The 22,076-nt window shown below is 43.6% G+C and overlaps 1 protein-coding gene and 2 long non-coding RNA genes across 4 annotated transcripts; 1 reads left to right on the top strand and 2 right to left on the bottom strand.

The window, feature by feature from the left end:
* Window positions 1-3,227: 3,227 nt before the first annotated feature.
* SMIM32 (small integral membrane protein 32) lies at window positions 3,228-5,629 on the bottom strand. The gene is made up of 2 exons (XM_072935107.1): window positions 5,481-5,629; window positions 3,228-5,372 (listed from the first exon to the last, which is right to left on the bottom strand). Exon 2 carries the CDS (start codon window positions 5,249-5,251, stop codon window positions 4,931-4,933), a length of 321 nt encoding a protein of 106 aa, XP_072791208.1. The 5' UTR covers window positions 5,252-5,372; window positions 5,481-5,629; the 3' UTR covers window positions 3,228-4,930.
* Window positions 4,940-19,458, top strand: LOC140684998 (uncharacterized). 2 transcript variants are annotated; one of them, XR_012058071.1, is made up of 2 exons: window positions 4,940-5,077; window positions 11,418-19,458. It is a non-coding gene; the product is annotated as an uncharacterized lncRNA (long non-coding RNA). The 2 variants fall into 2 exon arrangements; XR_012058072.1 differs by lacking the exon at window positions 4,940-5,077 and adding an exon at window positions 10,030-10,151.
* On the bottom strand, window positions 10,041-14,030 carry LOC140685000 (uncharacterized). Its single transcript, XR_012058073.1, has 3 exons — window positions 13,896-14,030; window positions 11,254-11,437; window positions 10,041-10,174 (listed from the first exon to the last, which is right to left on the bottom strand). It is a non-coding gene; the product is annotated as an uncharacterized lncRNA (long non-coding RNA).
* Window positions 19,459-22,076: the final 2,618 nt, after the last annotated feature.

Genomic DNA, 22,076 nt, shown 5'->3' on the forward strand with positions numbered 1-22,076 from the left:
TTTGTGTTCAGTTCTGCTGCTGTTTGGTGTGCCCGTGCCCTGCTGGAGGAGGAACAGTGGGCAGCACATGGGCAGCTCTGTCACTGTCACCTCCTGGAGCCCCCTGCCTCGGGCAGGAGCTGTTGTGGCTGCCCCCAAAGGGATGCTCTGGGTTAGCAGAGACTGAGCTGCTGCTCTGCAGGTGGGGTTTGCACAGATGGGAACCCTGCCATGGAAATGTTCCTGCTGCAGGGGATGTGGGACAGTGAGGACAAGGTGAAAGTCTCATCATGACGGGTGGTATTTATCCACGCCAGCTGATTAATGTAAAATCAGGTTTTTTCAGACTTGGGGCTTGAAAATAAGCTTCCAACTTGTGTTCAGAAATAAGCATACTGAGGTGACATTTCCCTTCCCAAAGACAAATTCTGTATAACTACTTCTCTCCCGTGGAGGTGTGAGATGAGGGGGTTGAAGGGTGACTTTGTGGGGGATAGAAGCTGTTGGGTCATCTCTAGCCATTCTCTGTAACAGCTTCTTGCAGGGCTCCTTTTTTCCATAAGGCATTGGAAGAAAAAACCCACACCTTTTAAATTAGCAACTTTTCTGTTCTAAGGCCAGTTTTATTTTGTTGTTTATAAATATCTCTTTTTTTTCCCCCCATTTCCTTTTTGAGAAATAACTTTTTGTTTGCAATACCAGAATGTATTTCCAGGACTAAGTTATAAGTGCTATGTAACCCAGTCATTCGTGCAAATCCTGATTTTCTGAAGTCTCTTAGAGAAACTTCTGATGGCAAACTCGGGGGCCACTTGAGACAGCTTTGAGCTGTGTGTGTGACTTTGACTTCAGGCACAAAACAGACAAAATGGGCTCGTTTCTGTAAGAGCCAAATGGAGACTGTTTTCTAAGATTTTAGGTCTCGGGTGAGCAGTGTCACTGAAAGATTTTAATAGAAGGAATTCTTAAATTTTCTCTAAGAAATTGAGGTAAGTACAGTATATTAAACTTAAAAGTACCAACTTAGGAGTGACCAGGCTTTGTCCATGAATAGAATTCACCAGTGGTGCTCTATGCAGATGCTCAGCCCTGCAGGGAAGAATGTGATGATACCAGGAGGGCAAAAAGGAGGTCAAGAAGAGCTAAAAAAAACTTGATGTGACTGTGTACCTTGTTGCCAGGGGGACTTTCTGTATGCATTAATGGATTTAGAGCAAACTTCTCTACTTATACATGTAGTTTCTGGAAGAAAGAACCTCCTAAATACAAATGTGCTGTGAGCACAATCAAGGTATTCCTTTCACCATCTCAGTCTGATACATCTTCCATTGTTTTAAATGTTTCAAATATCAGGTAGGTAAAGCTCCTGGCTCTAAAAATGTGTAGGAGAGCAAGGACCTTGGGCAGAGCGGTGTTCAGCGGGGACACTGCCTTGGCAGAGCTGAACTGAACCTTTTGATCTGCTGGGGTCAGCTCTGGCCACACTCTGCTCTGTGGGAGTGGGGCAGCTGCTTGTCACCAGGAAATCAGGACTTGAACCTGCTAGAAAAATCTCCTTAAAGCAAGTGAGTTACAAATTGCAGTGGCCCCAGTGGTTTGGTGCAGCTTTGGAGAGTGTGATCCTGCAGCGCAGCCTTGCCGTGCAGCACTGCCTTGGTTCCCAGGCTGACACCCAGGCAGACATGGAATATTTAGCTCTTAGGATTTATTCTCTGCCTTTTGTCTTGCTGTGCAGTTTCACTGACTTGTGAGTCCAACAGGTGAGCTCTTTCCAGCAGAAACTGTCATGACCATGTGGCATGGGGTATAGAAAACCCACAGCTCCTGACTTTTGTTAGGAGAAAGTGCAGGAGGACCAATGCTCGTGGGGAAGCCCACCTGGAGCAGGAAATATGAGAAGAAAGATGGGTCCTGCTGGAGCCCCAACATGTTAACAAACCCAGCATTCAGGCAGAGCAATGGGATGAGTTATGGAATGCTCTCCTAGAGGAGCACAGGGCTGGTGGTTTCTCTCTGGTTACTCAGAACCAGGCAAACTCCCTGTGGGCACTGCCTGTGCATTCAAACAAAATGAAATATTCCAACAGAATGAAATATCACAATAATAATAATAATCCATTGAAAGGGTGGCATCAACTTCAAAGCATCTCACTGCTTCCAGGTGGAAGTGATGAGTTGTTTCCCTGACCCAGAGGGAGAGTTAGAACCTCTTTAACTCTCAGCTCCTGACTCAGCAGAGTGATTAGCCGTGGATGTGAAGTGCATGAATGCTCCTCAAAGTGTTACAGGGGCTGCTCATCTTTTGAAAGCAAAGCCTGTAATAGTGAGAATTTCTCTGCATGGGGAACACTCTGCTTCTCACAGCCTCTGGCCCACATTCCAGGTGTGTCACTCATCTTCCCTGTTGCAGTGTATTGACCTCCAGTCTGCCTTGAGGAAAAACCATCAGGAGGGGGAGGCTGCTGCAGGGCTGTGTTCAGAGCCTCTTAAAAGGCACATTGAGAAAATGGGATTTGGTAAAAGATGCAGGGAACGGTGTGTTTGTGTCAGGGGCAGGACTATGACTGGCAGAGGATGAGGGAAAGGGATGGAGAATCCATGTGGGACCCCACACGTGTCATACATCTCATAAAACAGTTCCAGCAAGTTAAGCAATGCCTGTCAGTCCCTCCCTGGTGTGCTTGTGGTTGGAAAGTGGATTTTTTGGTCAGCTTGAATCCTGAGCCTGATGAAACAGAATGTTTCCTACATATATGTTTTGTACATTGGCTAAAATTATGGTGGTGCCCCATCCCTGGAAATGCTCAAAGTCAGATTAGAAGGGTCTTGGAGCAATTTGGTATTGGAAAATGGCAGGGAAATTGATAATGGATGATCTTTAAGGTCCTTTCCAACCCAAACTGTTCTGGGATTCTATGATTCTGAATATTATTAATGAAACTTTCTTCTGCAATAGAAATGATCCTGGATATTGATGAGAGCAACAGGGCATGGATAAAAGCATTCCTAGAAAATCAGTTAACACTCTCAGCATGACAGGTTCTTCTGTAGTATTACTCCAACCAGGCTGTGGAGAAAAATAGGATTATTCTGGAGCTATTCTTGAATGTTTAAATAAAGAGTGCAAAGCAACATGTGCTCTGCCAGGTTCTGAGGCTTTTGCCAGCAGAAATTCTTAGACCATACTCATTACGGCTGGTAGCTGAAAACACGCTGTCATTATTTAAAAATAAATAAGAAATGCCTGATTTGATAAAACTTGATTTATTCAAAAAGGGCTGAGATAAATACAGTTTCATTTATTGTTGCTTTCTGCATTAATTGGAATTACACCAGTTAAATTTGGTTCAGAAGAAATATTGGCCACATATCCAGGAATAAAATATTGAAATCTGTTATGTAGTAATTTAGCTTATTGGAGCAAAATCAAACATGGTAACAAAGCCAATGACATGGAAGTGTTATCAACTGTGCAATTTTTGGATTAAAAAAGAAGAAGCTTGCAAACTTCCATATACATTTTGTCAGTGTTCTTGAGTGCAAGCCTGTATGCGTGTGCAATTGCATTGTAAAATCTCCTCCTTTGGATGAAATAAGTTATGTAGACATCTATACACACAGCTCCTCTGGAGAATTCTGCAGGTCAAGAACAGGATTAGGAGCAGCATCCGACACCACTTTGAACCCCATTTTAGATGATCCAATATCCAAAACTGCAGCTAAAACAGGATTTAGGACTGGGTGTTTCTGGATAGCTGCAATTCTCCTGTGTGTTGAACCATCTGATATTAAAAAAAAAAAAACAAAACAAAAAAAAAACAAAAAAAAAAGCACTTTGCCTGCTGTTTGTGGGAATTATGGACACTCTTCCCAGGTTCATGCAGCTTGATCTGGAATTGTGTTGTAACTGCAAGTTTACAGGAAATCATCATGTACAAAATAGATTGTCACCTACCAGTGTTAGGCAGAAGCTTTTTTTGTTCTGATTTTAGAACAAAATCAGATAGTAATTTGAACTGGTAGGGGTTGCCAGTGACCAGGGTTGAATCAAGCTGTTGTCATATTGATAATTCATTATTTCAGTTGGGCCAGGTTTAGATGAAGAGCAAGAAGTGGTAAAGTAAAGCTACTAGTCCTATAAAGCTGTGTTTTATGGCTTTCAGAACTTATCCACATTGTGTATCAAACTTGGAGCACTCTACTCACTCTTTTCATTAGTTTGCATAATATTAAATATATTAATTTTCTTTCCCCACTTCTCCCCATCCTGATTATTTTGGTTTCATGCTGTGGCAAATAATTTCCTTTGCAGCTTATGAAAGATGAAAATAAATTCCTTAGGTGGTAAGTGTTTCACATAAATAGCAACTTAAGACTTGATCGATGATGCATTCAAACATCAAAAACACTCTTAACAGAATGACAATCAAAAGCCTAAATAAACATTTTTCATTTTCTCCTCCTGCCTGGCAGGCCTCCCACAGCATCACCATGCATTTCCAGCAGCAGTTGGGAGAAACGGGTCTGGAAAGTAAACTCATCTCTGTGGAGCTGTTAGGCAAACACACTGGTTTTTTTACATTTGATGCTCAGTTTCATAAACATGGGGGAACAAGCTCCACCAGATGACCAAATCAGAGATTGTTGTTAATACAATTATCCTTGTATGGACACTGAATGGGTGGATGATGACATTTGCATACACACAGAGCTTAATCTGGAATCACGGGGCATTTTTTTTTGCAAAAACTGTATAAATTTGCTAAAGCATTCTCTTCAGTTCATAACAGAGCTTTTTATTTACAGCTACTCAGATTGGCATACAGCATGATTTTGAGCAATCTCCTCCTGCCCCCTACTCTAAAGGGGGTCACATCCATGCACTGGCACATGGCACCAACTCCTCTTTGCACAGGGATTGTGGTGCCTGCTCCTGCTGGAATGAGAAGTGTCAGACAGCTTGTGTCCTCCACGGGTTCCTCGCCTCCCTGAGCGATCTGTCGTAAGGAAGAGTAGCAAAAAAAGAATTTTTCAGCTGGCAGTTGATGAAGAACACAATGAATGTCACAGTCAAGAACAGAAAGAAAAATAGAATGATGTAAGTCACCAGGTCTGGCTTATTTATTTCCCCTTCTTTTAACACCCTGGCTGTCGACATGTACAGAGCAGAGGAGCTCACGGGTCTCGGAGTGCTGCTCAGGTAGGGCGTGTTGGTCTGAATCATTAGGTGAGCTTCAGTGGCACTGGTTGAATTCAGCAATTCACTATACATGTTCTTGCTTAAATTTCTTCCACAGCCGAAGTAAAACAGGAGGGCAAACGCAGTCAGTCTTTGGCATAGGAAAGAAATAATGTTCCTGCTTGCAAAAGGATGCAACCCAGCCGCATGTTGTCTGAAACAAATCAATTCACTTGCATGGCTCAATGACTTTCTCTTAAACCTCCTTGGCTCATATTTACAGCATTTATCCACGAATATGAATCAAAAATGATACAGGTACCTCGTGTCCTTGTTCCTCCAGCACGCCTCGTCTGGGGAAATGTGCGGGTCAGGCGGGATGTGCGGGAGCTCCGGAGCGCCGGGGCTGAGCGGAGCGGCTCGGGCCGGGCTGGGGCCGGGGTTGGGGCTGGGCTGGAGCTGGAGCTGGAGCTGGGGCTGGGACTGGGGCTGGGGCCGGGTCTGGAGCTGGGGCTGGAGCCGGGTCTGGCCGCGCTCAGCGCCCCTCGCTGCGCTGCAGGGGTGGGATGCTCACAAATCCGGGCTGAAACAGCATCTGCGGGGAGAGGCGGCTCCTGCCTGCTGGATGTGCCGCCGCGGTTCTCCGCCTCGGGAGGCTCCGTGCTGCCGGAATCCTGGCGCTGGGAAGCATTAGTTGACTTTCTTAATCCCAGTTAACGGCGCTCTCTGGAGTTAAGAGGCTGAGCTTCCTGCTTGAGCTTTCCAGGCACTCCTTTCATTGCTTTGAGAGAAATAAATTTAAAAGATAATAATTAAAAAAAAAAAAAAGAGCGATGTCCTTTTGTTCGAGAAAGAAACACGGAAAATCTCCCCTGGGAGCGGGCGAGGGTCAGTCCCCGTGCCCAGCCGTGCCCAGCCGTGCCCAGCCGTGCCCAGCCGTGCCCAGCCGGCTGTGCCCCGCAGCAGCCCCAGCCCCGAGCCCAGCGCGGTGCTGCCCACCGGCTCCAGCCCGCCGTGCAGCTGGCACTGGCACGCTGCTAAAAACGAAGAGATCTTCGGATAAATTCCCGTGAGTGCCTGAGGCTCTGGCTGGAGGTTTTCAGCTGGGGGAGGGTAGCAGACAACGGGACAAAAAAGAAAATTGCTTCAGAACCCTTCTTTCTTCCTCAGCTCTTTATTGTTTAAATCTAGATTAATCAATGTCCTTTTTTTTTTTTTTTTTCTTGTTTTACTCCTCTGTGATCCGCAGCACCCTCTCCAGCCTGACAATTAGCATGTTAATTCTTTTTTTCAGCAAATTGCTTTATGCTGCTATTAGCTCCTGGCTGCTCGCCAGCTTGCTCTCACAGTCTCCCATGCAAAAGATAAGCGCCGTTAATACTTTTATTTTAACGCATTGCAACCTGAAAAATGGGCAGGGGAGACGAGAGGAGCGAGGAAGAATAACTGGGCAGAGGAAGACACCACCTCCAGCCCCAGGGCGCCGATCCCAGCGAATGCTAAAGCTGCTTATGATGAGCTGCTGCAGCCAACAGTGCCAGTGGTTAAACATTTCACTTAGCATAATAAATGTTTCTGCTGAGAGAGGGCGAATGAAGAGAAGAGAAATCTTCTGGTCAGTTAGATTTGAATAAAATCAAATCAACACCCTCTGAGGCCCTGGTCAGCATGTTCCTCATCTCCTGCCATCTCCAGGTGCTCCAGTTAAATCCCTTGTGCTGCCAGCAGCTCTGCTGGGTGGTAAAAAGCTGACACATCTCTGTCACATTCCTGTTCACATCCTCCTGCATCCATCCTCAGACGAGGCATTAGCTGTGTGTTTACTTACAAGTCCTGGGGACCTTGTCATTCACAAGGAGGTCTTCCTCTCTGGAAGGTTTTCTTGACTTTTGTTCCTCCCTCTCTCTCTTCCCCCAGTTTTTCAGCCCAAGTGCTCTGAGTGCCTCATGCTGCTCTCCAGGATGGCAGCAGGAGCTTTTCCTGCCTGCCCCCAGTGCTCCTCCCTGGAGCACATCTCCTGCCTGCAGAGCCACGGGAGTTACACCTATTTACTCTGTGGGTTCAGAGAACTGGATGCCGAGGCAGGCAGCCGTGGGGGCTGGAAAAATCAACAGAGCCACAGTTTGAACTCTCATGTTGCAAAGTCTCCTTTCAAGCCTCCTTCAAAGAGGGGACTCTGTGAGCAGCAGCATGGCAAGGCTGAATGTCTTCCCAGCATCACCCCATCTTCAGCTCTCTCCTCTCTGAACTGTTTTTAACAAAGCTTTACATACTTTTTTATTTATTTCCTTTATTGCTTTTATTTATATGTAGGAAAACCAAGAAGGCATCTGGGGCTGAATCCTACAAGGAGTGTGCACAGTCTTAATGTTTTTCATACGAGTTCTCAGCAAATGTTTCCAACTCTGTAATAGGAGAAAAATGCAACCAAAGATGCATAGGGATGTCATGGACATTGATGTGTTTCCTCCCTGCACATGTGGTGCAGAAGAAAGGGCTCTGCCAGGGGCTCCTTGGCATCTTTCAGCTCCATCCCTCCCTCCCCTGAGCCTGTGGGGAGCGTTCCCCTGGCTGTGTCCCTGGGGAGGATGGCACAGTCCTGGGATGGGATGGTTCCCTCGCTGCGGGGACAGGGCTGTTTGCTCTGCCTGGTAAATGCCCCCAGACAGCCTCATGGGGCTGCATCCCTGCCCTGCACACACAGGGAGCCCCTCTGAGCACCCTCTTCCCACCCCTCTTCACATGCAGGCTGCACGTAGACACAGAAGCAGAATCTTTATTTTCCCACTTTTGCTCCTACACAAAGTTCTCTCTCATCCTGGGAAGGTTCCTGCCTTGAAGGTGCCGTAGCTCAGCTCTGGTGCCAGTGCTGTGGCTGTTCCCAGTGGTCACAGTGCAGCTGCCCAGTGTGGGCATCAATCCTCAGGGTGTTTTACAGGGACTTCAGAACTCCCCTTGCCTTTTGGCTGGCTGGCTGGTGCTCATCTAGAAACTGATGAGAAGCCTTGGGAGTAAATAAGATGTATTTTCCATGGCACTGTATCCAAGCTTAATCTTAAAACAGCTAAATTGCCGTAAATAACACCTTAATTGCAAAAATAAGAGCTGATCTTTTCTCTTTGTTCTCCTTAATTTGAAAGAGTATTTAAAGTCTTCAGTACCTTTTAATTTTTCCTCATTAACTTATTCCTTATTTAGTAGTTTCACTGTATTTGTTTCTTGTTTTTAGAATTTTTTAAAAAATACTTTCCCAAGGCTGCCAGCATTTAGTGGCTGATTTTGTAAGTTTTTATGTGCACTGGCAGTAGCACTGCAGGGACAAACAGAGCCTCTAACCCTGGCTAGATTTTAATGATAATAAACCTCAGAGTGTTGCAACTTCCTGTTCCATTTAGAAACTGGGTCAGCATCACTGGCCCCGGTGGCATCGTGGGGACAATCCTGGGGCTGGAAAGGCTTGTGTGTCCTCCTGGGTCAGCCCCATCTCTGGGTTTGGCTGCCCTCAGCTACATTCAAGAGCAAGAAATTTTGTTCAGGTGTGTTGGAGCCCCAGCAGACCTTTAGGAATTGGTTGATGGTTCTGGTGACTTGGTGGCAATTCTGGTGCAGTCTTGCCAAGGAGTGAGATAAATACTGCCATGAACTGTCCAGAGCTGAACAGAGAGAGAGCAGAGCCTGTGCCCCTCAGCCCCATCCCTGCCTCTCTCCAGGCTGGCAGGATGATCCTGTTTGCTTTCACAATCCTCCAGCCAAGCTCCCACCAAACACAGCACAAATCTTAGCGGGTGGGAATTGCTGGGCGTTCATCCACCCTCTGAAAGGCTGGAGCCTTTCCCCAGTCCCAGCCTGGTAAATAATGCATGATCTCTCTCTCATATGCTTACGCAACCCCTGCCACGATAAACACCAACCGAGGGAAATGAAAGTGGAAAGAAACATTATCTTTCCCCGTAATGCAACCATTTACAATCTGCATTACGATCCTCCTGCTCTGCAGAGTGAGCAGCAGTCAGGGGGATGTTTCTATTAGCAGACCAGAATGCAACAAATCACGGGCTGTAACTTTCCAGTGCCGCATAAAAGCAGCTTAAAACCATATAAAGGAAAGAAAATAAAAATAACATACAGGGATGCTTTCCTTTTTTGTTCGCTCCAAAGGCAAATACTTATTTCCAGGTGCCTGAGTTTCAGATATTCAGGAACATATTTTCAAGTGCAGGGCCTTAAAACTTAGCACTAGACACCTAATGTGGGGATCTTGCCTTTGGTTCTTAAATATGGGGCAGGCTGCCTGAAGAAATTGGCTCAAGTGCAGAGAAGTCATGAAAATGCTTTATTTCAGAAGAGCTTGTGTGTGCTATTTCAAACTAAATTCTACCATTAGGTTCCTCAGGACATGTCTGCACCAGCTAAAGCAGGAGCATTTAGGAAGTTGCCAGATAAGTCTGAGGCAGTGGGGTGGAACTGGGTGACCTTAAGGTCCCTTCCAACCCAAACCATTCTGGGATTCTGTAAAAGGGATCTTGTGTGTATTTGCTCAGTGCTGCATCCAGATCCTTTGTTCTCCTCTGGGCTGGGAGGAGTGTTGTGGTTCACCCAGGCAGGGGCTGGGCAATAAGCACCACACACCTCCTGCCACCCCAGTCAGCTTTGCCACTGCTCCAGGGGGTGTCGGGGAATGACTCTGGATGTAATCTGAATGGTGGGAGCATCCCAGACTCCCTGCCCTGCCTGCACTGGCCCAGCACAGTGGGCAGCCCCACACAGCTCCTGGGGGCTTCTGCAGGGTGAAGAGCTTCACCCCTGGGGAAAGGTTGTGTGGTCACGCATGAATTCCCTGGGTCCTGACAAAAATTGCCATTTTCTCTGTGCAGTTGCCTTCTTTGCGTGTTCAGAAGACAGAGTGCAGCTTGATCCAGTTTCACACAGCCAGGAGATGTGGGTGGGCACCCAGTGACACTCCTGGGGATGCAGCTGCCACACATCCACACAGGTAGAACACGAGCAGGAGGTGCTCTGGGAGGAAAAGCAAAAAGTTTAATTGTAGAGAAAGGTTGTCTTTGGTTCCTGCTTTACACTCAAGCAGATCCCGAGTCAAACAGAGCTGCTTTGTCAGCTGAGCTGGGAACAAAAGGGGCCGTGGATGCTGTGCTGGGCTCTGCAGCAGGAGAAAAGCTTCACCCAGCCCAGGGCTGCCAGCTCAGCCCTCGGACGGGCCCTGGGGTGCTGCCTGCATGGCTCAGGGGCAGGGCAGTCCTGGCCCTGCAGCACCAGGATGCTCCTGGCACTGTCTCTGGCCCAGCCTGGCTCCCTCTGGGGCAGGGAGACAGCTCCAAGGGCACAGTGTGCAGTAACAAGGCTGTGTGCTGTTCTCTGGATCTGCATGGCCAGCCTTTAACCCAAACTACTGGGGGCTGAGTTTTAGTAAGAAAAGAAAGGATGAAGGGTTACAACTCACTACAAGGTTTCAGTTTGAATACAGTTTGCTTCTGGTGTTACAGTCCCTCACCAACTTGCAATATGAACAAGAGGCAGTGTCAGTCCCATCCTGAATAGATCCTCTGGGGATCAGAAGGAGATTTGAGGAGGTTGTGGAAAATTGTGCTTCTCACCTGTCTCCTATTCATGTCTCTTCTCAAAAAGATTAAAAGCAGTCATTCTCTTTGCACAAAATATATCCCCCACCTGTGTGTATAACCCTCCTCCTACCTGTTCCACTGGTTCCATTTAGTGGCTGATTTTGTTAGTTTTTATTTGCACTGGCAGTATGTGCACTGTTAGTTTTTATGTGCACTGTTAGTTTTTATGTGCACTGTGCACTGGTATGCTGCAAAACTTCCTATTTAACTGTAATGTTAACTTCATTGTAGGAATTCAGACCAAGAGTGGCTGGGGGTCCCCGTCATCTCTTGAAAAAGTGTTGAACTCTCAGGCAGAAATCCTCTGGCCTCACCCTCCTTCTCCCTGCATTAATTTTGCCAGTATCAGGTGTTTGGGATGAGCCAAGGATTGTTGTGAAGCTTCACAGATCATCACAGGGTTCTTTTATTACCAGGATCTGTCTTTATTTATGGCTTCTTGCTGGTACAACTCACCTGTCTGGTGTCAGAAATTTTTCCTCCTCTCTTTCTGAGCCCTGGGCAGGGTCTGCCAGGGGTGGGCAGATGTGGCTGTGTCTGTCAGGCAGCAGGTGACAGCCTGGGGAGATGGGGCTCCTCTTTCTTCTCTGGTTATTGATTTTTGCTCTGTTTTTCTTAAGGTTGATATTAACTGTAAATTCTGAGGGGAGTCAACAGCAAGCAATAAGGTGAGTTATTAAACCTGGGAGATCCCCATGACATGCAGAGGGAAGTTATTTCCCAGCCCATGGTGTTCCTGTCTCCCTGCATGCATGCCAAACCTGGGTGTCTCTGGTCATGTTCTGGGCAACAAGACGTCTATTTTGCAATATCTCAGTTTGTAAACTCCTCCTTAGTCTGAAAAACAGACTTGGTAATACTTCCTTACCCTGCAGGGATCCAGAGGATTAATCAGTAAAGGTAGCAAGGTGCTCTGATGTGGTTAAAAGATTTAAAAAAAAAAAAAAAAAGACTAAAGAACCATCTAAAACAGGGTGGAAGATGGACCTGAACCCTGGGGGTGATGAAGCTGAAATCTTAATAAGCTGTTGACACTCTCTGGAAAGTTATACCATCATCCCAATGGAGCACCAGCCCCTCAGCGTGGCTGGCTACTGCTTTAAGATGTATTTCCATCTATGACTGTGAAAAAATTAAAGGAAAATTGAACACAGCGTTCGCCAGCAGGCCAGGGATTGGGGAGTTTAATTGCTTGTGTGCTGCTTGATAAAGAAAAACAGTTTTGTGATTTCTAATTTGTCATTCAGAGCAGTCTGACTCAAGAAATCACATTGCTTGTTTTTAACTCCAGGGTCTTTTTGATGTTATGATAGAAACCTCCTCTAAAACACACAGAACACCTCTGAAAACAGGGCCTGCCCAAAGCAGGGGATGGTCTGTCCTCAGCAGACACCAGGTTTCCATCAGCTGAAATCTTGTGTGCCCCAAACTGAAGTAAATTAAGCATGACAGAACAAAAACTTTTTTTTCAATTTCTTTTTATGAAGTCTTTAATTGAGAAAAGAAACCTCATCCTTATTTTTCTGCTCTCTAAAAACACCTGCAGATGTACAAGAGAAGGGTAAATTTGTAATTTCCATTCCTACAGAAGAGCTGATCTGAAAGATTTGTTTTGTTCACTGAAGATATTCACACTAAAAGGGAGACAAAAGGCTCTTAGACCTGTACATCAGGTTTCTTTGTCTGTTTATTCCTTGTTCTGTGGTGGAGTCTGAATCCCAGACAATGATTTGATATTACAAAATGTTACATATTTTCATATTGTCAGCACTTTCTATTTCAGATAAATTTTATTGTAGTAGTGACAATGCACTGTCCCTGCCTGAGCAGACCCAGCCTTGAATCAGGTGAAATTTTTCTGGTGATCCAGATTCCTAAGTGTCTCTACAAACCCTGGAGCACCCTCTCCTTGTTTCTGTGAGAGCTGCTGGTCAGACCTTTGCGGAGAGCCAGAGGAGAGGAAAGCCCAGCTGCCAGGGAGAGGTGGAAAAGGAGATCTGTGAGTGGGAAGCGCAGCTGCCAATGCCTGCAGGAGGGAATCCACCCTTCCTCATCCCCGAGGCTGGCACAGCTCACCCCTGTGAGTCCCCTGCGTCCTCATGTCCCTTCCCCAGCTGTGACAGCTCCGTGCCTTTGGCTCTGTGTAATTAGCAGTAATCAAGGCAAGGTGCCTGCCCACGCTGCCACAGGGGATGGCAGAGCAGCGTGCAGGAGCAGCCTGTGCCTTGGGAAGCCTTGGAGAAATGCTCCTGCCCTGCTCCTCACTGCCCAGCCCAGCAAAGCTGGAAATGCCCTCGGCTGCACAAGCACATTTCTCTCACTCTCAGGATTTTTCATAGAGGTGCACAGAGAGAAATGAAAGAGAAAACAATTTCTATTTCTGCCCCTTGTTTTTCCTATATGGAGTGTGTTTGGAGAATTGTTTACCTGGAGTGAGTGCTTGGTTGGATTCTGGTGAGGATTGTTTGAGCCTGATGGCCAATCCAATCCAATCCAATCCAACCCAATCCAATCCAATCCAATCCAATCCAATCCAATCCAATCCAATCCAATCCAATCCAATCCAATCCAACCCACCTGGGGCTGGACTCTGGCGAGAGGGTCACGAGTTGTGTGAGGGTTAGAGTCAGAGAAAGTAGTCTGTAGTTTTAGTATCCTCCTTTTGTATAGTATATTAATGTATTTTAGCATAGTTATAATAAAGAAATAACTCAGCCTTCTGAGCTGAGTCAGACATGGTCATTTCTTCCCATTGGGTTCACCTGCATTTACAATACTCGGCAACGCCGCTCTGCTCCTTGGGCTCATTGAATGTACCTGCCAATAAAATCTATCAGGGTGTGACAAGGGTTATTTTAGCTATCTAAGATCTTATTGCTTCTGGAATACCTGCTCTTTCATGGAGCAAGAAAATTGGTTTTAATTTCATTGCCATGATTTCATGGAAATAAATTTGAGAAACTCAAACTCCACTATCAGTTAGAAAGACAAAATTTTCTTTTTCCCACCTGTAACAGTGCTCATAAAACAGCATGAAATATAAAGCAAACAAAAATACTTGCAACTAATTTCCCCCATTAGTAAAGTAAAAACTTTACCTGATTTTTAATTTTGCAGAGGAAAGCAGTGTTAGCAAGAGATGGCTCTTTTGAGGTGATGGAAGATGTTGTTACTCAGTCATGTTCCTTGCCTAGATAGAAGCAGATACATTCCTGTTGTATTTTAATTAATTCTAAACCTATGCAGGTGAGGAGTACAGTACAGTATTGTTATTAAAATTCATGCTTCACAATCAGAACAGTTAGTGCAGTCTCTGAGAACAGCAAACTAAAGAGCTTTTAACTTTGGTTAATAGTGGAATTATCTAACTCCTGCTACCATTTAACCCCTTGCTAAGTTTTTAAGTAGATAGAAAGGTTGTGATCATAAAGTGAAATTGTTGCATTAAGATCATAAGGAGAAAAGCTGTGATTCTTCTCAAAGGCTACATCAGGCCAGCCATTAATTATCAATGTTCATTAATTATAATGGATTTTATGCACAAAATCTCTAACTGATCTCTTGAACTGAACTTCAGTAGGGCAGCTCTGACAAATGTAAGATTGCCTCTTTTAAAAGGCTGGGGGTTTCTCTCTTGTGGCATCCATGCTGAAACTGAAGCAAAAGTTCAGTTTTCTTTAGAAGATCAAAGTCATAAAATTCTGTTAATTCCCTTTGAGACAAAACTATCAATTATAGCAAAGAGATTTTTTTCCTTGTAACTTTTTGTTGCATTTAAAAACTCCCTAATTGTTTCCCAAGACCGTCTTCCTCTGTATTTTGCTATAAACCAATTTACTCAAGTGTCAGGAATCTAAAAATATTATCTCTAGGACAAAACATCATATATTCTTCTTAACATAAGAACATAAATAAAACCCTATTCCTCTTCAGCAGAGTCCAGCACAGGCTGTTAAGCTGTGGCATTAAGCTACACAAGATCCATGGTCCTGGAAAAGGGGGAGTAAATTTGGTATTTTTGTTTAGTGTTTATACATCTCATCTTCTCCTCTCTGAGCTGCTTCCTTCTTCTCTTTTTGGGGTTCAGGACTCTTTGCTGATTTTTTGTTGGGTAAATGTCAGCTGGACTTCTTCAAATCACCCCTCCCAAGTGTGTTTTTGTGTCCCCATTCAGTTTTGGGAAATACTGGAAGGTAGGGAGGGACAGAGATATTTAACTACATGGTTGCAACACAACTAAATTTGGCTGTAGCTGTTAATCTCTCTTTAACTGCAGTTTTTAACTCCTCCAGTGCCAGGTTGTTCCTAGAGCTGCTGCCATCACTTTCCACGGTTAGTGTTGTATTTGGCAGAAATATCTGTGTGGTTCCCCTCTGTAGCCTGGGGGTGCTCATCTCTTCAGTTAAAAATTTCCATAGAAGTATTTTTTTCCTTTGATATTTCAGAGAAAAAAAAAATCGTAGGATGAAAATGTTGCATCAATATTTTTAATGCTTATTTAGAGAATGAAGCGTTGGACATGCTTGAAAATACTGCTGGGCATCTATTTGCATGTGTAGGTGCCTAAATATCTGAGAAAAAACAACCATCTGGTGTCTCTGGACTCAGAGCCTCAGAAAATATGTAGTCTACTCAAACAAAGAGAATTTGGCCACATACATTTCCTTTGATGATTTGCTCAGCTCTTAATATCTCCCTCTCTAATGTGCAGAGGAAGAATACACAAAAGGCTCTGATGCCTTTGCACTGTCTGCATGTATTTTACAGATAACATTATGGAAAACTAGCAGGAAAACCCATATATTTGATACAAGTATTCTGCTCTCCAATTTCAACATCCCTTAGACGTCTTACCTCATAAAATAAATAATTGCCTACCTGGTGCCTAGATAGCATTGCCAATTATTTCAAAGTCAATTAATTTCTGAAATAGTTTTGAGCTACCTCAAATTGCTTCTCCTTCTTAAAGACTCGTTTTCTTCCATCTTGTTCAAGCAGAATTCCAGATTTTATATTTTAATTTCTGTAGAACTTCTGGGTTGTCTAAAGAGAGAATTTGGCCTCAGCATACCAGAACATAACGAGTACAAACCCCTCTGCTGCAGGAATCAGCCCTGCTTTGTGCACACCTTACCTGGGACAGAAGACAGCAGCATTAGCACCTGACTGCAGAATATTTTCTGATCTGTGCATGCTGCTGGAAAGCAATACAAAATCCTGTAATTCTGAGCAGAAGACCCTGTTGTGGCAGATTTGGGTGGAAGCTCTTGCTGACATCAAGATAATTCCCAGTGTGTGAGTTCCAGCAGAGTTTTGGGGTTTTTTAATGTTTTGTCACTAGATTAAGTGGACACTGAGAAACACTGGTTAAAAAAAACCCACTTTTAATCATAAGAACTGTTTCAGCTTCCACAGGGCAAAGCCTGCGACAGGGAATTAATAAAATTATATTAATTTCAATGCTGATTCCTCAAATATAGGGCAACGTCTTGATTGTGAACCTGTTACATGACTTTCTTCCTTCAATGTTGACAGTATTTAATGCCAAAATTAATGAGATACTCATTGATGCTGGGCCAATTCCCTGACTTGCACATTGTCAATCAGGTAGAAATCCAAATGCTCACCCACTCTCTAAACCATTTCATGTCTCTGAATCCATCAGAAGCACATGACACATCTTGTGGATCATGTGGAATAAAATCAGATATTCTTTCCTTTTCACTCTGATGGAAAAGAAAGCACCCCACAATTCTCAACTGTATAATCGTTTCCTATAAAATAAATTACTTTATCTGTCTTAATACTGTCACACTTCTGTTCTCCAGTGATCTACTTCCATCTGTGTGCATAACTGTAATCTTCTCTACACCTACTCTATGTATGCTCAAGTGTCAAAATCCAGCCTCAATCATTCCTGTCATCAGTCTCCTGTTCCTGAGGGGATGGTGGGTAAAACATCACTGCCCCTCAGACTTCTCTGGGAGATTTCTGGGCTCACTTTGCAGAGTCTGCACGAGCTATCTGAAATACAGTGTGACTGAGTTTTGCTTTGGTTTTTGTCACCTGAAATTTTCCACTTATGGAATGACAGAGTATTTTCACTGCTGTGTGTCTTGTTTCCATCATGACTGATGCTGCAGTGGGGCATAATTTCAGGAGATATCCACATCACCCAAATCCTATGGTAGTTGACTTGCTGTTTCTTATTGAGTAATTCTGCGTGACTCATCCTTTGTTCTCTGATACAAATTTTTTTCACTTGTTTGCAGAATATTGTTCAGACAATTGAGCTGACTTACTCAAATCACCATCTTTTCTGGTGAGGCAGCACAATCACTTTCCCCTTTCACAAAGCCCTTGTGAGAGAATGAGGTGACCCATTGGTTACCACCATCTTGTTTGCTTTAAAATACAGATTATACTTGGCTAAACAAAACAACTGCAGGAAAAAAGAAAAAGAAACCCTCCTGGAAGCTCTACATTTTCATAGTTTGACACGACAATGTGCCTTTCCCACTGAGCCATAACTGACTTTGCTCACAAAATGCTCTCATTACCCCCTCCCAAACACCAGGCTGTGGGAGCCCCAGGAATTCTGTGCCTCCAGATTCAAAGTGTCAGTCCCTGACAGTCCTGCAATGTGAATTTCCTCGTGAATCCCTGTGCCAGGGGCAGTGCTGCTTATCATGTCTCATGTAAATAAAATAACCCCTCTTCTCCTGCAGCTGTTTATATAATTTCCTGTCTCTCCTCCAGACTCCAGGCTGCCTTCGGCATCCACTCCTCAAATTCACAGCTGGATAAATTTTGCCATCTCATGAAAGATTCTGATACTTCTTTGAACTGATTTATCAGCCTAATTAAAATGTTTTGCTCTGGTAGTTCAAAACTTTTTCTTTTTCTTTTTCTTTTTCTTTTTCTTTTTCTTTTTCTTTTTCTTTTTCTTTTTCTTTTTCTTTTTCTTTTTCTTTTTCTTTTTCTTTTTCTTTTTCTTTTTCTTTTTCTTTTTCTTTTTCTTTTTCTTTTTCTTTTTCTTTTTCTTTTTCTTTTCCTTTTTTTCTTTCTTTTTTTGTTAAAGGAAAGGAATTCTTTTTCTCTGTTGCACTCAATCTATTGTGTGCATCAAAACTTGGTAGGATGCCTGCTCATGGAGAAACAGGAGGCAAGAGTTTAAGCATCAGCAGCTGTGGGAATGACCTACAACATATGGGACATTTGGTAATTATCCAGTCTGTATTATGTAAGACATAATATTACACAGTTCTGCTAAAACTTGAAAGTAGAGTGAAGGAAAATGATGACAAATGACTGATTGCAAAGATAAAGATCCTTAACTGTACATTCATATTGTTTGGGTCTTTAAAAAATGCCTAAAATTTGCTTGTTAAATTCAAGTTAGTTACAGAGCAAAGGCTCAGCTTTGAAGGATGTTTATTGATAAAAGAATAAATGTTTGAATAATAAATATCCACAGCTGAGAATGATTTACAAATGCATGACTGCAGTAACTGGCTGTGAAAGAGCCTGTGCTGGGATTTCTCTGCTCCAGTTGGAGAGGGGAGAATTTCTGATGCGTGTCAGAACACAGAAGGGTGAGCTGTGGACTTTCAAAACCCTTCCACCCCCAGTGCGTGGTATTTGATGTCCAAATGAGGCAGGCATTTATACTTCAGGGGGTGAAGTCATCAGAGCAGAACCAACTCAGAGCAGTGAGAACTGTGCAGTTATGAGCTGAATAGATCTCAGTAACAAAAAATTAAGTCAGTCTGTCCTACCAGTTATGGATGTTGAGTTGGACACCACAGGGAAAGACTCTGTGTTGTAAAGGCTATCCAATCCTGGGATCTCTACAGGGAATTTCTTTCCCCAGTTATTCAGTGTTGAGCCTAGTAACATATTGGAAAACCAGCTCACATGCACAGTGTTTAGGGACCCCAAATGAATTTACAAACTCTCTCTGGGAACTGGTCCAGTATGTCATTTCCTCCCTGACACTGGAACTTTGAGTAACATTAAGGAGTCTCACTGCACATTTATCAGCTTGGAATTTGGATACCACTATACTGTTGGGAAGTACAACTCTTCTACAATAATATATACCATAATTTTTGAAAACATGTCTTTGTAATTAAGATGTGTACAAAAGTGTCAGAGTGAGGCCAAGGTATTTAGAGATTCTGTGCTTGACACTACAGCCCAAATGATGAGTCCTGAGGAATTCTGTTTCAGTAAGGCATAATCTTTCACATTTTAAATGCTCAGAAGTTGCCATTTGCAGTAGTTCTCAAACTCTTTGCTTAGTACTTACAAATTCATTTTATATTGTATTTTGCCTACTTATGATATTGCTTTACTTGGATTTACAGAACCCACCCTTGCACATAGAAGGAAGCTGTTTGTGCTGTATCTTGTAATCTGTGTACTTGGGTTAATGCTTCTTTTATTATTCACAGTTCCAGACATTCTGCTGGTGAAATGTATGTTCTGAAAGCAATGCCCGAATCAAGGATGGAAATTGTCCTCTGGGTTGTGAGAAACACACACAGCCCAGCCCTGCCCTTCCTCAAGAAACTCCCTGACAGCTGCTGCAGCTTTGCTGCGCTGTCCCTCTGCCCCGTGCCACACACGGCTGTGTTGAGAGAAATTTATAAGAAATAAGTGATATATAGTAAATAACTCCTCTCTGAGCTTGCAGGATCCTCAGTATCTTCCATGGCAGCAGAGCCAAAAGGTGATGTCCTGTGCTGTTACCAGTTGGCTCAGGTAAAAATCTACTGTGATATGCAAAAATAAAAAAAGGAGAGGATTCTGGTTTATAGCTGGAACCACAGTCTGCCACTGGAAGACATTTATTACAAGTGGCTCAGACACTGCTTGGCCTCCTGATTTTAAGTTGTCCCTTTCTCTACAGTGGAGTTCATTGATTTCATCAGGGCTACTCACATTCTTAAGTACAAAAGGTTCTAAATGAGGGTGAGAAAATTGTACCTTAATCCCTATACTCTGTTAGACCTTTTTGTCCATCCCCTAAATTTTTCATGCCACCAGAGGAAAAAAAATTATTTGCATCACATATCTTCATCTTAGATAAAAGATTTGAGTTGCTGTTTAAAAAAAATAAGTGACATTACCTCTCAAAACCTTCAGTCTTCAGATATGCAATTTTTGTTCTATTGAATTTTTTGACATGTGGTTATGTAAAACATCTAAAGCAAGCTCTATCCATTTACACCTTCCAGAACGCAGCGACTTCAGGAGTTAATGTGGGATTATTTTTAGCATGTGTTCAAGTTTATTCATGCTGAAAGGTAGTACTTATCTTTTGTAATTTTAGAGTAGTTATTTGAATAAAAACAGGAGTATAATTCTATTTTAACTGTCATGTGACATCTGGGAACTGGTTCAAACCTCTCTCCCTCTTGGAGAGGTGGAAATCTCAGCAGTTTTTCTTTCCAGCATCTCAGTGGTACACACAATACCTGTGTATGTGTTGAGACCTATGTCTGTAAATAATATGAGTAACAAAATATGAGTAATCTTCTATACACTAAGAGAACATTATTCCAGAAACAATGAAAGCATCGACCAGAGAAAGTGCAATTTTCAGTGTTCTTTGTAGAAAAAGCTTGTTGAAGTTAAATTACCCCTTTGAGTACAAATTCCATGTTGAGCTGTCACTAGAGACACTGTTAGATAAAAATCTGTGGCTGAGTATTTTCCCTCTAGCTGGGTAAATATTTCTGTTAGCCAACTAACTGAGCCCTTTGCAAGTTCAGAGGTGACCTGTGCAGAGGTTGCAAGTTTCTCATGTTTTGGGGTCACTCCTTATATAAGTCTTATGCTGTTTCTGCTCTCTAATGGAATAGTGAAAAACAAGGGGTCTGCAAATTTAGTGTGTAATTTTGGTGGAAGGACTTGGACTGTTTGTCCAAGAGGACACACAGGGATTTGGCTGGGGCAAGCTAATGCAGAAGCAACAGCAGGAGGTCAGCAAAGTTTCATAAAATTTTATTTGTTCCAAGTTTGATTTACAGGAAGAGGAATATAAACCTCTTACTCAGAGATGATTGTGGGTCTGACACTGGGAAAAGCTTTGCAGTACAAATAATAATTACGTTACAATGATAATGAGGCTGTAGTTACTCAATGCCAAGTGGTCTTTTTGCCTTTGCAGGAGATGCATGATTGTACATTTTGATATTCAAGATCATCTGGGTTGCTCCAACCTTGGGGCCTGCATTCATAGGTCTGTGCTGTATCATCCTGCAGAAGAAAAGATACCAACATTCACAGGATAATGCCTTTCACAGTCTCTTTCTCAAGCAAACATGCCATAAAAGTATTTGTGATACTAGGTCTGTTGACAGTGATGTTCAAAGTGTCATTTTATGATGTATTTTGTGGGATATGAGTAAAACCTGACAAAAGAAAGGCCTTGTAAAATCATGGCTCAGGACTTGCTGCTTTGGCCGGGTACAGCTAAGAGCTATCCTGATAAGTCCCTGAGAGAAAGGAATTGTAACAGCGAGAATCAGCTTGCATATCAATCTATTCCTGTGGGAACCAATTTGCACCTGTGAGAAGAAGGATTTTACCCATATGAAACATCTTTTTTCCAGGAAACAAGAATGTCAACATCCCTGGAGACCAAAGTTTTTGATGGACACGTACACTGGCCATTACTAACCAATGACCTGAATTGCCGGAAGTTACTAACCAATTAGAATTAAACATGATGCCTTAGAAAACCATAAAAATATGAGCTGTGAAGAATAAAAATTGTCGTTTCTGGATGAAGACACAGGTGCCTTTCTCTGTCCCTACTGTGACAGCATTTCTTCTACTGCTCTATATTTCTATTCAGTGGATTTTGAAAGCACTTTCCAGCTCGGAGTCCCAGTGAACAAGCCCTGAATGTGCCACTTCCCTCAATGATAACTCTGAACCCTCAGGCAGTGTTTGTCACACAGCTCAGCCCATCAGTGGAGAGCAGACTCGTGGCAGTAACCAATGCACAGGAATGAGAGTTGTGTTTGACTTTCCCAGCAGCAGAGAAGCACAACAGAGCTATTCCTGTTTCCTTGGAGCATGAGCTGTGTGGGGTTGGGGTTGCTGGGACAGGGGAGGTTGGAGCTCAGCTCCTTCCCAAGGGCTGTACCCATCTCCTGCTGGGATCCCAGCCCCTGCATGAGCCTGGAGGTCTTCTCAGTATCTGGTCTGACCCCCAACAGATGATGATGGGTGACTCCTTCAGCTCCCATAAAACGTGAGACAGC

This window comes from Taeniopygia guttata, chromosome 13, assembly GCF_048771995.1.
Source record: "Taeniopygia guttata chromosome 13, bTaeGut7.mat, whole genome shotgun sequence".
Lineage (NCBI taxonomy): Eukaryota > Metazoa > Chordata > Aves > Passeriformes > Estrildidae > Taeniopygia > Taeniopygia guttata.

Coding starts and splice junctions, on each gene's coding strand:
- SMIM32 (XM_072935107.1), bottom strand. CDS start 5,251: ATGTATAGTGAATTGCTGAATTCAACCAGTGCCACTGAAGCTCACCTA.